General features: G+C 40.3%; 1 protein-coding gene across 1 annotated transcript in view; it reads left to right on the top strand.

Moving 5' to 3' along the window:
- Slc7a2 (solute carrier family 7 member 2) overlaps positions 1-12,529 on the top strand; it is a 52,757-nt gene extending 40,228 nt beyond the window's left edge. Inside the window, exons 5-12 of the mRNA XM_028768268.1 lie at positions 272-405; positions 1,246-1,468; positions 4,121-4,257; positions 6,722-6,824; positions 8,133-8,338; positions 9,544-9,710; positions 10,616-10,724; positions 11,992-12,529. Of these exons, the coding sequence (XP_028624101.1) occupies positions 272-405; positions 1,246-1,468; positions 4,121-4,257; positions 6,722-6,824; positions 8,133-8,338; positions 9,544-9,710; positions 10,616-10,724; positions 11,992-12,188 (1,276 nt within the window). The 3' untranslated portion in view covers positions 12,189-12,529. The remainder of the gene's footprint in view (positions 1-271; positions 406-1,245; positions 1,469-4,120; positions 4,258-6,721; positions 6,825-8,132; positions 8,339-9,543; positions 9,711-10,615; positions 10,725-11,991) is intronic.
- The last annotated feature ends 2,286 nt before the right edge of the window (positions 12,530-14,815 follow it).

Here is a 14,815-nt window from a genome sequence, read left to right on the forward strand (position 1 = left end):
AGAGAGAGAGAGAGAGAGAGAGAGAGAGAGAGAGAGAGAGAGAGAGAGAGAGAGTTTGGACCAGGTCTTTTGGATTTGCCATTGTGAGGGAGTCTACCATTCTACCATATTCTGCAGAACAAGATGACAGAATAAAGTTTTAGTTTTACATACCTTAGCTTGAAGCCGCTGATGAGTAACAACAGCCTCCCTAGGATTGGAAAGCTTGAGAGAAATCACCAGAAGGTGCAGTTTCCCTGAAATGGCTGACAATGTATGTCCTTGTCCTCAGAGAACCACCTTCTGAAAACGGAACAAGCATCTACGGGGCTGGTGGCTTTATGCCCTATGGCTTTACAGGGACGTTGGCTGGTGCTGCGACATGCTTTTATGCCTTTGTGGGCTTTGACTGCATTGCAACAACCGGTAAGGGCAATGACTCCTCGATAGTTAGGAGCAAAAGGCAGCACAGGGGTAGCCACAGGAACAGCAGAGGATCAAGGGAAGAGCATGGGGTGTGGGGCGGGAAGGATGCTAACTTCTCATCCACCTGCAACCCAAGCTGCATATGATAGAAAAGCCACTTGCCTAAAACACTCAGAAGGCTAGGTTCTGAGTGGTCAAGAGCGGCACCTACCCTGGCTGATCTGATGAGGATCTTAAATGCTGCACACAGTTCTACCTTTAACCCTGTAGCTAACGATTCTGTCCCCTCCAGATAGTTATCACCTTAAATTAATTCACCAGGACGATAATACCAGTTCTTCCCTCAGTATTCCAAATGACAAAATCCTCATGTCAGAGTCTTTCTAGTTTTCCAGTTGCTTGGAGAGTTACAAAAGTCGGTCTTGCAAGAAGGATATTCTGATGTTTTGAATGGAATCTGAAGTTTCATATAGATAGATGAAATAAGTTTATGTGAAGCCCTCAATTCAAAAGCTTACAGAGTACCAGTGCAGCTGTTTTCCAAATGATGTCAACTGTCATTCTAGACCTAATCTTCCCCCCCCTTTCTGCAACTAGGAAACCTTGTATGTTCTGTCCTTCTTTTGTCCCTCTGATGGTTGGATGGTTTTTGTTAATAGCAAGAACAGAATGGAACAAGAACAGAAGGGAACTTTTATATGAAATAAAGAACCCGCTAAGAACACCCAAGGGACCAAAGCAGAGTAGACCACAGAGGTAGAGGGAGACTCTGACCACAGAAAGTCCCTCACCTGTCTAACTCTTTACTGATTGAGCAAATCTCTGTTTGTGTTTCCTTAGGTGAAGAGGTCCGGAATCCCCAAAAGGCTATTCCCATCGGAATAGTAACTTCCTTACTTGTTTGCTTTATGGCCTATTTTGGGGTCTCTGCAGCTTTAACACTTATGATGCCTTACTACCTCCTGGATGAGAAAAGCCCACTCCCTGTTGCATTTGAATATGTCGGATGGGGTCCTGCCAAATACGTTGTCGCGGCAGGTTCCCTCTGCGCCTTATCAACAAGGTACATTGCACTGCCTTTGGGACTTGGGCTCTTAGGGGTCTTGCAAAGTGTAGTCAATGTCTTCAAATTTGCTTTTGTAGGATGTGAGGGTAGTTCACTGGTAGAATGTTTAACTAGTACTCTGAAGTCCCTGGGCGCCCCAGCCACTGCAACTGCAAGATTGATTTTGTATATTCTAAAAATATCCTAGCATGAGGAACACATTAACGACTATGTACTCAATGAATAATTTGCCCAGAATTGCTGTCTAAAAACCTTGAGTGATTACAAAAACATAATCATTGTCAGCTGTTTTCCCCCCCAAGATAATGATGGTATAAGCTTTAGTAATAATATGCATAGCACTGGGACATATAAATATCTGTGTCACACATAATCACATATTATGATAGACACCTTTGGGGTGGCCATGCTACTGCATTGTTTGGGTCAGTCAGAGACTATACACAGACTTGACACTTTAGACAATTCTCCATGAAGCAATAGTGTGTCTGGGACTAGAAGCCATATGCTGTGTCATTTTTAAATGTAAATGTGCTTCTAACTGTGACAAGCTGAGCCCTTCTCCTTTAAGTGCTGATCAGAGTGGATGTATTTAAAAAAAAACAGAAATTACCATTCTGAAATTGCCAGTGGAAATTCTTTATATAAAAAGACAAGGGACTGTGAATGTCAGACGTTCAGATTTTCAGTAGCTACTTATTTAATATGTTACTGCTCTTGTCCCGGGTTCCCAGAGTGTCTCACATGTTTAGTTAACATATCTGAAGCAGAATATTCCATTCAGGCCACACACCATAACAGAATATTCTCAGAAAAAGAAAAGCTTTTTTTTTTTGGCATGAGCATTCCTTTTTTTAAAATTGAAAATAATTTTCAAAATTTTGAAGCTAGAATTTTTTTTCAATATAATTTATCAGCATGGCTCTTATTTTTTTTCTTTCAAAAATGTTTCTTGTCTCTGGTCCCAACAATCCTGAGTCTAGGAATTACTCATTTGGGTTTTTTAGTTATCTGCTGTTGATGAGGTCCATTAAGAAGAATTCCGAATAGTTTTAGTCCCAGCTGTAAAGCTAGTGTGTCACCGTGATCTTTGAAGGGGTGAAAAGATTCCCCTGTTGCTACATCAATCATTGATGTACAGCATGCTACTATGGTTGGTCCTTACACATATATAATCTGAATTTCAGAAACTGTACCTATGCTGTCAATTTTGGGAAAAAAAATTCTCAGTTAACTCTGTTGATTTGGCATTGTACAGAGACCAACAGCCATATTGGTCTAGAAATGTTGACCTTATTTTTTTTCCATTTATGCAAGCATAACACTCTGAATTAAATATGTATGGTCTTATCTGTGTAGGTTCAATGACAAAAACTAATAAAGTATTCTCTAAGTACTGAAAAAAAAAGGATAAAGAAAATGGATATTTTTGGAGACAAAGTCTTGTGGTGTAGCCACAGTTGACCTGATACTCACTATGAAGGCCAGGCTAGCCTCAAACATTCAGCAATCATCTGGCTCAGCTTCTCAATTGACGGGGTTTCAGGCATGAGCCATCATGCTCACCCCACAACCCCAATAGGCTTTTAAAATCAAATACATTACCTCTTTTTCTTAGTTACTTTAGCAACTGAATATTATATAGAATGATGCAAACAAGAAACATAAATAATTCAGTTTATCTTAAGCAAAAATTGTATGCTGAACCTCACTGCTACTAACCCTTAATTGTCGCCCCTTCTATATACTAAACCTATAATATGTTCAAATTTAAGGCATTCTTTACCTTAATGATTCTGATGCTTAAAACTATTACATATATCGAAGATCAATCAAAAAAGATCATTCTATAGGATACAAAATCATGATAATATGGAAGTATGTAATCACTGCATAAATCAGTGGCTTACTGTGGCACAAAACTGACTGATTTTTAATTTCCTGTTAATTTGGGAGTTCTGTTTTCTGAATTATTAACCCTACGACATTTTGGTGGTTCATTTAATTTCATTTAATTTCACAAAGTCTAATTCATTTTTAATTCAGTAACAATCATGGGTAGAAACAAATGACTTGCAGTGATATCTTTGGTCTTATAATTTGGTTGGGCAAACATCTGCAAGTGTAAAGAGTAACACGGTGGCCATTACTGGCAGATGCGTTTACATGCCCAATGGTAGTGCCATTTAAGACCATGTGAGTCCCAACTGTCATGCGGAGTGTTATGCGATCACTGTGTCTCTATTCTGGGTGTGGTCTTGCATGAATGTGTTTTGCCATACTGCATGTCTTTGCTTTTTACTCAGTCTTCTTGGATCCATTTTCCCAATGCCTCGTGTAATCTATGCTATGGCGGAGGATGGGTTGCTTTTCAAATGTCTAGCTCAAATCAATTCCAAAACGAAGACACCAATAATTGCTACTCTGTCATCGGGTGCAGTGGCAGGTGAGAGTTGACTTTTACTAAGAAAAGGGGGATCATTTTTTTTCATCAAGATCGCTGGAAATGTGGACAGGTGGTTTTCTGTTTTGATTAACATAAAGTTCAATATCTTTGTGCCTTTCCTATTTTTATGTCTTTGTGTACCTATAAGTACCCTTGGAGAATAATACTCAACTCATGTTGGATTATGAATTTTTCTGTTCTAGTCTTCTGGGTTCTATGTTCCCCTTACCCCGCATTCTGTTTGCCATGGCCCGGGATGGCTTACTGTTTAGATTTCTTGCAAGAGTGAGTAAGAGGCAGTCACCAGTTGCTGCCACGATGACTGCAGGGGTCATTTCTGGTAAGCTTTACAAACAAAGGTTTCTCCATCATTGGACTAAAACGTGCTGTGCGCATGCGTGGACTTAAAAAAGGGTCTGCATGCTGTGCATGTAAGTTAAAGACAAAATCGTGGATAGATTTGTATATGAATATTGGGATTAACATTTTATAATTATGGTGATGGTGAAACACTGAATTCATTCTTAACCAATCATTGGGGATTTTATTATTTTTTCTATGTTAACCATTCAGGCATCTAACAAATGTGCGAAGCATTGTTAATGATTCTTCATCATGTTCTAGGTGTTAATCTTCTAATTGATGAATGAGCACATAAAATTGTAGCTTGGGCACAGAAAAATACCTAAACTAAGTAATTGCCTAATTTTGGAAGTACTAATTATAAAATAATGATTGCAAGACTTTTGAAAAGCTAGATGCTACCAATTCTTAATCTAATATAAGAAATGTCCAGACGGTCTGAAGTGGTTCATTGTCCCCATTCCCCACAGTGCAGTGGGCCACCCAGTGCGGTGAGACTTGTACCTGCTCAGCCCTCATGCAGAACCTACTTGTCTTTAAGTAGTTTGGAAATGTACATTTTGCTCTTAGAATCCAGATTGCCTACATTTTGACATGCTGTGATGTCCATGACAGCTACCTCTGACCAGATTCTTAGAGCATATGGAAATTTCTAGGGAAGGTATGGTCTGAGAAAATGATCGTAAGATTCCCTGACACAGGAAGTAAGAGAAAGAATGTAGCAAGTTCTATAGCTACATGAAGAACTGTTTTAGAAATAGATGGTCAAATAAACATTTTGAGTTTGTTGAGACTCTAAAGTACTGGGAAGTTGGGATCAACCATGTTTTTATTAAATATCCAGTTAGTTTTTCTTTCAGGTAAGGATGCGTTTGCCAAAGTCTTTTCACCTGGCAGGCATCTTCTAAATCTGACACTTGAGACATGCGTTGGAAGGTCAAATTACTTATTTTTCTTAGGTTTAAATGTTTTCCCACATAAAAATGAGATTTTTCTAGGGCAGCAGTTCTCAACATGAGAGTTGCAACCCCACAGGGATCGCATATCACATATCCTGCATAACATGTGATTCATAACAATAGCAAAATTATAGTTATGATGTAGCAATGAAATGATTTCATGACTAGGGGTCACCACACCATTAAAGATTCACATCATTAGGAAAGTCTGAGAACCCCTACTGTAGGTGCTCTAAAGTCCATTTTATGCAGTTCGCTCTGATGATAAAGATAACTCATGTCATAATAAATACTTCCTCATAAAGAAATAATCTTTCCCATTAATGATTCTACTTTGAGTCTAGAATTTTAAAGACAATTTAACCTTCTCCTTCATTTGGAAAAATGTAATTTAGCAGTATAGCAAGAAATGAAGGTAATGATTAAAAGTATTACAATAGTAGAATGCTTTCTAAAGTATTGTATTTTATATTTTACATTCTCACACCCATAGTTGCATTTTTAAACTTAGGCCAGAGAGTTTATATGAAGAATTAGTATTTGGCTATCTGTGGTCATTACAAACATGCTGAAGTTTTAACAATCCATTATATAGGTATGTTAGTGATGAAGTGTTTGCAGAGGCAGAGAGAGAATGAGACAGGGCTAATTCGTTCAAGGCAAATCATGAGAAGTTGCTGGATTTAGTAAAAATAATAAAGAAGTAACTAAAGAGTCAAATGCTGTCCATTTTATGTAACTAAAAATCCCCTGCCTCCTAGGATCCTTGACTTGAAGTTAAGGTGACTCATAGACTATAAAACTTGTAAATACATCTAGAACATCATATATATTGAATGTGATGTTATCTGATTACAGAGGTCGGGAGTAACTGTGTGGCAAATTCTGTAATGTTAAGGTATTTCTACTTTGTGACATTGCTGAGATCTTATCATAAGTTGATCCGTCACATCTAATCAGCCTTCCAGATTGTGTGGCTTTCACTTGATTAGAGTTTATTCTAGGTCCATGACGTAATTTTGTTGAAAATGAATATTATTTTGTAAAGACTATTTAAAATATTTTGAGTTATAGATGACACGGTACAGATGAAACTTAAAGGACTTACTTACATAACTTGTATACAGAAGCCTAACTTTCCTTATGATGGAAACAGCAGTTTTTAGCATTTCTTGGCAGTGTTTGTTTACCTTGCAAGACCTCAAAACACAGTGTTCTGTCATATAATATTTTCACTCTTGGCCAAGCCAGGTTTTAAATAATCAAAGCTGATGTGTTTAGTGTTTCCTAAAGAACTAGGTAGGGGCTTTGAAGTCTTAGTGTTAGCAGTTTGTATGTCCCAGAAAACATCTCATGATGTAACATGATCTGTCATTGGTACCAAAACAGAAAAGTGTCAGTCAGTTGTCCCTGACTAAGTGAACAACTGTAAGAAATGTCACCAGAGGCCTTGGTTTCACTCCCTTGTCTGTTTCCCAACAGCTGTGATGGCCTTTCTTTTTGACCTGAAGGCTCTCGTGGACATGATGTCTATTGGCACCCTCATGGCCTACTCTCTGGTCGCAGCCTGTGTGCTTATACTCAGGTGAGTCTCCGTTGGTTCTAAAGAGCGTGTACCAGGTGAGATGTGGGGAGGAGAGACAGTGAGAATTCCAAAAGGCAGCAGTTTCACCAAAGTCGGAGGCCATGCCACTAGTCCATCAGTAATATGGAGTATGGGAGCAGACTTGTCCTTTAGCAAAGAACCAAGTACAGTTTGATTCCTACAAGAGCTTGGCTCGTCTACAAAGCAGTTTATTAAAATATGTGCAGCTACAGAAACATGTTCTATTTTTAGAATTCTAAATACTAACAAGTGACCAATAGAGCCCTGTTCTTGACTACTACATGATAGTCTTTGTTGTATTGGCAAAATATCCTGAATTTTCTTCCAAGGCAGTAAGTGTGCATCTACTTAATGTGTGTGTACTTACCCCCAAATATGTGTGACAAAGACCCTCTCAAGGGCCCCCGCAAATAGATGTAAGGGATGCTTATAAAAGGTAGATTGCCAAGCATGAAAAACACAGAGCCTGCTTGAGTATCAATAGGCGAACAGTGACACACATGAAGGGACATTCATTCAGTGGCTTCTTTGACGGTAAACGTTTAAGATACAAAGCTGTAGCATTTGAATTTGTTTAAATCACATTATAAGTCTACCTTCAGAAATGATAAATGTTTATGTTATGTGTACAATGCTAAGACTTAAAGAAGGTGCTGTTGGGTGGTTGCTACTTCCTTCTGTATCCCTTTGTGCATTTTCCTTAGTGAATGTACTCCTTTACATGGAGAGGAAGTGTTTAGGAAGTAAGTGAGGGCCGAGGGTACTAGGAAGTGACACGCTGGTGAGCTGTAGAAGAACAGGGCAAATAACAGAGGAAACTGGTTCCCCGGGATAGTTAGGTGGTCAAGTAGCTGTGTGAGCTTATCTGGGTGAAGCTAGATAAATCAAGCTGGAAATAAAGAAACATGGCCAGAGGGACTGACATGACACCATAGCCAGTGGCTGTCTCTTTGCTCTTCCCATGAATCATAATTCCACTTGGCATCAAAGCCTTCCGAAACCATCCTATTGCCATAATTGTTTCACCTTTAATTTAGCTTTATTATTTTTTGACATCTAGTGTATAACTTTCTAATTAAGTAGCAATGAGAATGAGTTCAGAGTTGTGGGTATTTTCTGGAAGAGATTTGCAGCCTGGTTCAGCACACTGTGTGTTGGAGTCATGAGAAGTGTCACCCAACTGTACACATGGTGACTTTGTAAACTGTCTCACCGGAGAGTTTTAGGTGATAGGTTCATTTGGGCTGATGAAATTAAAAATACCAACCAATATTTATTTGGGGATAGGTACCAACCTGGCTTGTGTTATGAGCAGCCCAAATACACCCCTGAGAAAGAAATTTTGGAATCATGTACCAATGCAACTTCGAAGAGCGAGTCCCAGGTCACCATGCTGCAAGGACAGGGCTTCAGCCTTCGAACCCTCTTCAACCCCTCCACTCTGCCCACAAGGCAGTCGGCATCCCTCGTGAGCTTTCTGGTGGGATTCCTGGGTAAGTCTTCACTGCCGATGTTGAAAGGCCCAACAGATGTGGATGTGGAGAGCCAGTGCTTGTGGGAGGAGAAGGACCTGGCCTCTCATTGCCCTGGGATCATGTTATATTGCCTAGGAAGATCTGTGAACCAGAGAGATTGCTCTGTAGGTAAAGCATGTGCTGTTCAAATGTGAGGCTCCAGGTTAAGATCTCCAAGGCCCCTGTGAAACTGGATGAGGAAGGGCATGTCTGTAATAGCAGTGTGGCTCTAGCTAGAAGGGAGGTAGGAAAAGAATCCCCCCACTAGCTTGCATGCCAGCAAGCTTGCTATAGACGGTGTCAGATAAGGAACTCTACCTCAAACAAGGTGGAAGGTGTCAGCCAACATCCGAAGTTATCTTTGGATCTGTACATACACACTGTCCCACACATGCATACGAAAGCAAGAAATCCCTACAGTAAAAGTGGTGGAATTACAAATGGACACATTTCATTGGCTTAGGGTATTCCCTATGTTAAAGAATCAGGCCAAGTAACAGAAGTGAATCCTGATGGTGTTGGGAAGCAGAATAGGAAAGATTTGTCAGCTGAAGTTGCCTAATTATTCATATGTTGAGTGACATCTACAGGGTGTTATCTGTGTGCCTAGTGCTATTTTGGACACTCAGGGTAGTGGGAGAACTCTCCTTGTTCTTTAGAATTCTACAGTAAGTTCATGGCAGGCCAGCAAAGGTTTCTCTGAGAGTGAGTAGCAGGGTTTTTTTATTGCATAGTTGATGGTCAGAAGAAGCCTAGAATGTGAGAAAGATTCAGATCATGTGGTATCATTTGCTTGCATTAACAAATAACCTTTATAATAGCTTAACATAAGTAAAGTTACTACTTCTAGTTTGAAAAAACTGGAAGCTGTACACCACCAAGACCATCCTACCCATATAGTCTGTGAATAGGACATGAGGAGCCCTGGTCACATGACAGATAAAGCAAGGCCTTAGTGCCAGATGGGGAGGTTGCCTTCGTACAAATCAGAAATGAGAACATGTCCATGATCCTTAGATGGGTGAAGTGGACTATCCCGTTTTCCCAATGGAAAAAGAAATGGGGCTTCTGTATGGTAAAGAAGATTATGAAGAACTTGTGGTTATACTAGGACAACCCACTAGAACTGAGAAACAGAAGAAAAGGATGTGTACCCACTCTGCTCTCTGTTCTGATCACCACAGCTTTCCTCATCTTGGGCTTGAGTATTCTAACCACATATGGAGTCCAGGCCATTGCCAGACTAGAAGCCTGGAGCTTGGCTCTTCTCGCCCTGTTTCTTGTCCTCTGTGCTGCTGTCATTCTGACCATTTGTAAGCAACCACAGAATCAGCAAAAAGTGGCCTTCATGGTATGTGAAATAATAATTAAAATCCTAATTGCTATGTACACTTCTTCTGTACGTTTTCTCTGTGTGTTTCATTTGTCTAAACTAGACCAAGCGGTGAACAAGAGTCAGAGTTCTTTGATGAATTCCTTTTAGTCACAGTAAATGAACTGTCTTACCCCTTATCAAAAACCTGAGCATGCATACATACATACATGCATGCATACATACATACTACATACATGCATACATACATGCACACACCCATATACATAGAGTGAACAGATTTTCTGTTGAACAGTCTATAGTATTAGGAAAATATAGTATTTATGAAATTCTGGATTATTTCAAGTACAGTCTATAGTATTAGGAAGATGATTTATGAAATTCTGAGTTATTCCCAAGTGCTAAATATTAAAATTAAATAATAGATTGAAGGAAGATAATTTGAGGATTTTACTTCAGAAAATTGGGCCCCTCTTATGAGGATTTATTCCCACCAAGTGTCTTCCTTTGCAAACTAAATTATCCTGCCCCACTGAAACTAGAAACTAGGAGGAGGCTTGAATGTGAACAGCACCTCCTCAAAGAGTCCCCCAGGATGCTCTATGTACCTAGAGTTCCAGAGGCACTTGCTGTTGCTAGCCAAAAGAGACCACTGAACTCTGAGCTACACTGATCCCTAAGCCCTGGGCTGTCTTGATGGCATCTGCAGGTGTCCTTGTTTCTATCAGCTTCAGCAAATACTATGAAAGTGATTTTCCTTTCACTACTTCCTGTAGGAATGGTGTTTATTCGGGTTGTCCTTTTTATGAGACTGTAAGCTTAGTGACACAGTATGACTATATGTCAGATATTGGCACTCGAAAATAACTTGGAGAATACACTCTCTCTGTAACTCTGTATTCAAAGGATGTTTCTTCCCATAGGTCCCGTTCTTACCATTTCTGCCGGCCTTCAGCATCCTGGTCAACATTTACTTGATGGTCCAGTTAAGTGCGGACACTTGGGTCAGATTCAGCATCTGGATGGTGCTTGGTAGGTCTTGCAGTGCCTTATACTCCTGGACTTCAGTTCACCTTTCTTTATGGGCTGTGGATACAGGAATGTGCCATCTCCTTCCCTAAAACTAAAAGCTCTGTTAATTTCCTTCCATCCCGACTACCAAGAACATCTCAGTGTTTTGTTTTCTTATGTTTTCCGACAGCTTGTCTTTATTTTTCTTTCCTTTCTCCTTTCCTCTCTTCTTTCCTTTTGGGTTGAGGACTTAACCCAAGCCCCACACATGCTATCTCAGGCCTCTGAGCCAATGGGATTCCACCAAGTTGCAGCCCTTCAGAAGCTGTTTTTATTTCAAATCTCTCAGTAACCCTGGGGTTCACACAGATTTTACTTTCTTCAACTTAGGAATGAGAAAAGGAAGCCCTCAAAAAGGCATTGTAACAATGCCAAAGTTTTACCTGGCTTTCTAAAATGGAACTAAAGCATGGGGAAAATACACATTTATAAGTAATTGTGTTCCAAGGACATTTGAAACATTGCCTCCTTTACCCTACAGTTAGCGTGGCTATTGAGTCCTTTGTGCTCAGGCCTCAGGGTTCCATTTGACAGTAACAGATAGAAGGATATGTGTGTCCACTGTGAACACCGGGCATGCTTTCCAGACTACCTGACCATGACTGTGATAATCCAGTGCTAGCGTTTCGTGTGTAATGTGAGCCTCTGCCTTGCCTATCATTCTACTTAGAGTTAATCTATTGAGTTTTGAGAACATAAGTCGAAAATACCACCTAATTGTTGTCTGAAAAAACTTGTTGAGAGAAAAATATATTCTATCGGGTTGGGGGTGTCACAAATGAAGAGACACTTTCTCTCTGTCTTTCACATTCTACTTTTCTTTTTTTGAAGATTTTTTTAAACATTTTTATATAAATATATTTTAATTTGAAATATAACATTACTTTCCCTCCTGTTTCCTCCCTTTAACCCCTCCATATGTGCATGCTCTCAAGTTTATAGCCTCTACAATTAGAGGTGACAACTAGTGGCTGCTGGGAAGAGAGTTAGCCTCTCCCAGGGATGACTCCCCTTATTGTTTGTGCAGGGCAGAGTGGTCGGCCCTGAAACCATCTCCATGAAACCATGGGCAACAAGAGCAGGCTGAGCAGGTTGCATTTATATATTCTATATGGAGACGTTCTGTTTCTCTAAGGCTGCACAGAAAGAAAGAAGGGAAGCCTTACTGTATGAAATCGTCCACATTAAAATATCTCCTAACCCACTGATGCGCTTTCTCTCCCCATAGGCTTTCTGATTTACTTTGCCTATGGCATTAGACACAGCTTGGAGGGTAACCCCAGGGATGAAGAAGATGATGAAGATGTTTATTCAGACAACATCAACGCAGCAACAGAAGAAAAATGTGCCATGCAAGCCAATGACCATCACCCAAGAAACCTCAGCTTACCTTTTATACTTCATGAAAAGACAAGTGAATGTTGATGCTAGCCCACGGTCTTACCACACACGTACCTTAACAATGAGCACACTATGGTAGGACGCCGCCATCATGCTGGGTTGCCATGAGTCTGCTGCGGACATGGCCTGCCTAACTTATCCTCCTCCAGACAGCTTCTCTTCAGATGGTGGATTATGTGTCTGGGGAGACTGCCTGAGAGCACTCCTCAGTGATGAGTATCCCCAAAACAGTATGTCTGTGTGTGTACATGTATGTTTGGGAATGTTAGTGTTCAGTGTTGTCGGTTATTACTCTGTGACATAATTCCAGCGTGTTAATTGGTGGTATGTACTGCTCATACTAGTAAACAGTATATTGCTGAATAGAGATGTATTCCGTATATGTCCTATGTGGTTGGAGAAACAGTGGTAGTTTTCCTTACTAGGTATATGACCGTCAATTTGGATATACTAAAAATTCCACCACCTGTCATGATGTTTAACAGTGGTCAGGGATGGGAAGGATTAAGGAATGGGCCTTTTCTGTACATTATAACACATGTATTCGTCTCCTACTTGCTAAGACAGTTTTCTTAAATGGCCAGGGAGAGTGTTTGTTTCCTCTGTATGACAAGACGAAGAGGGAGTCTGTGAGATGAGATGGCCAGTTGTGGTTTTGAGAGCCTTAGTCCTTAAATATAACACCTCCACCTGCTGTAAGTGATAAACCCCTCAACCCTGTGAAGGTCTCAGGAAAGGTACCATGGCCTACTTGGGACCCTTTAAGCCAGAGAATGAAAGTTGTCCCCGTGGCCTCCAAAGATCAGAGACTTACACAGATGCCTGGATAGGTTTCCTGTCTTCAAAAGAGACTGAAGACAGAATAGGCCGCTATATCCCACATTTGGTAGAATGTTTTCCCATTACTTCATACCTAATCATAGCTCAATGCCAGCTCCTTCACCAAATGCAGAACTCAGTCTTTGCTTCTCATATTTCCTCTGATCTGGATGGCAATGAATGTGGTAGCAAATTCTATTTTTTATAGTGTACAAAAAGGACACAGATGAAAGGGTATAGGAAAATACCCTTAGTCTAGTAGTATCACAGGGCATTTGAACCCAATTTAAGGATTTTAGACCTAATTTACCCTGATAATTTCTTTTAGAAATGTTTAGAGATTCCCCCACCTCCCACCCTATCCCATTGTTTGGCACTTTTTAATTTTGTTTTCTTCCTTTGTTTGTTTGTTTTTCAAGATAGGATCTTTCTATGTAGCCCTGGAAGTTACTCTGTAGACCAGGCTAGCCTTGAACCTTGAACTCACAGAAATCCACCTGCTTCTGCCTCCCAAGTTCTGGGACTAAAGGCATGCACCACCACGGCCTGATCATTTAGCAGTTTTTATTTCATTTGCTTTTAAAGGACCACACAAAGCCTCTTAACAATAAATCATCAACTACTTTCAGAACACAATTATATAAAACTTCGAGCTAAATAACCAAACTGAATTAAAAGCACAGTGACCTTTGTATATGATTAAATAAACTTTTAAATTTAATATTCTCTGATTGCTACAATTTTACTTTTTAGGGTTCTCTGATTGTGGATTATAAACCTCCAGCCATTCTTATTCCTCATGAGTTAACTTTGTATGAATAATTAAATGGTTTGTTGGATAAATCTAGAGCTAGGCACTTATGCAGTGTGGCACTCCCAGGAGACCACGAATGCTAGTTACTCTGCAGAATCCAGAGACAAGGAAGATGGTTGCTTTCCCATAGTTCTTCTAAAAGATCTTTTATCTTCCTGGTGCTGTTTAAAAACAAGTTGTCAGCCTTTCGACATCAGCAGGAGTTTGTTGTGATTAGCTCTCAGACAAGCAGGCAAAGGTTCTGGATTCCTGGTGGTCAGGGATGCATCCCTGACCTAGAACTTAGTGCTGACATTCCAGAATTTCTAGGGTGCATGTGATAAAATCTGAAGGCCAGACACTCTTTCTAACTGCTTGCTTTACAGAGGAGGAAGAGGATAAGCAACGGCTAAAGTAGTTTGGGAAGGAATGTAGGCACGATCAGGAATTCTTGCTGTCATTAATCACTACTCAGAGAGGGAGAGTTGGGGATGAGCCCCATGATAGGTTATCTAATCCCAAATAGTCAACATTAAACACTTGTACATACAAGCAGTACTAAATGGACCCAGCAGGTCACACACACACACACACACACACACACACACACTATGTAACAGTAATAAAGAAGAGGTCATGGATTTCATAAGGAGTGATGGGGATTGGAGGGTGTTGTGGTAATTATTTAAACTCGGCCTCTGGTTCATCCAACTATCTAAGCTGCAGCCGCTCTGCGTAGCCCAGCCGCCATGTTTCTTGGCCTGAGGCCACGTGCGTTTTGCAGCTAGAACAGGCCCACCAGAAACACCAGTCCTGCCACTCACTAGATGCCAGCGTGAGAGATGGCTCTGCAAATCTTCCACGCTGTCTCTGCAAGGCAGGGCATTGCCCAGACCATCCCGCCATCCATGCGGGCCCAGTAAGAGAATGAGACTCTAATTCTTATAGATTAATCAAAGGCTTTATATGTTTGATAATGATTAATAACAAGATGCCCATACAAAGAGAGTTGTATCCCAATTAGCTAACCTAATTATAA

Source organism: Grammomys surdaster, unplaced genomic scaffold, assembly GCF_004785775.1.
Source record: "Grammomys surdaster isolate TR1022 unplaced genomic scaffold, NIH_TR_1.0 185, whole genome shotgun sequence".
Taxonomy (NCBI): Eukaryota; Metazoa; Chordata; class Mammalia; order Rodentia; family Muridae; genus Grammomys; species Grammomys surdaster.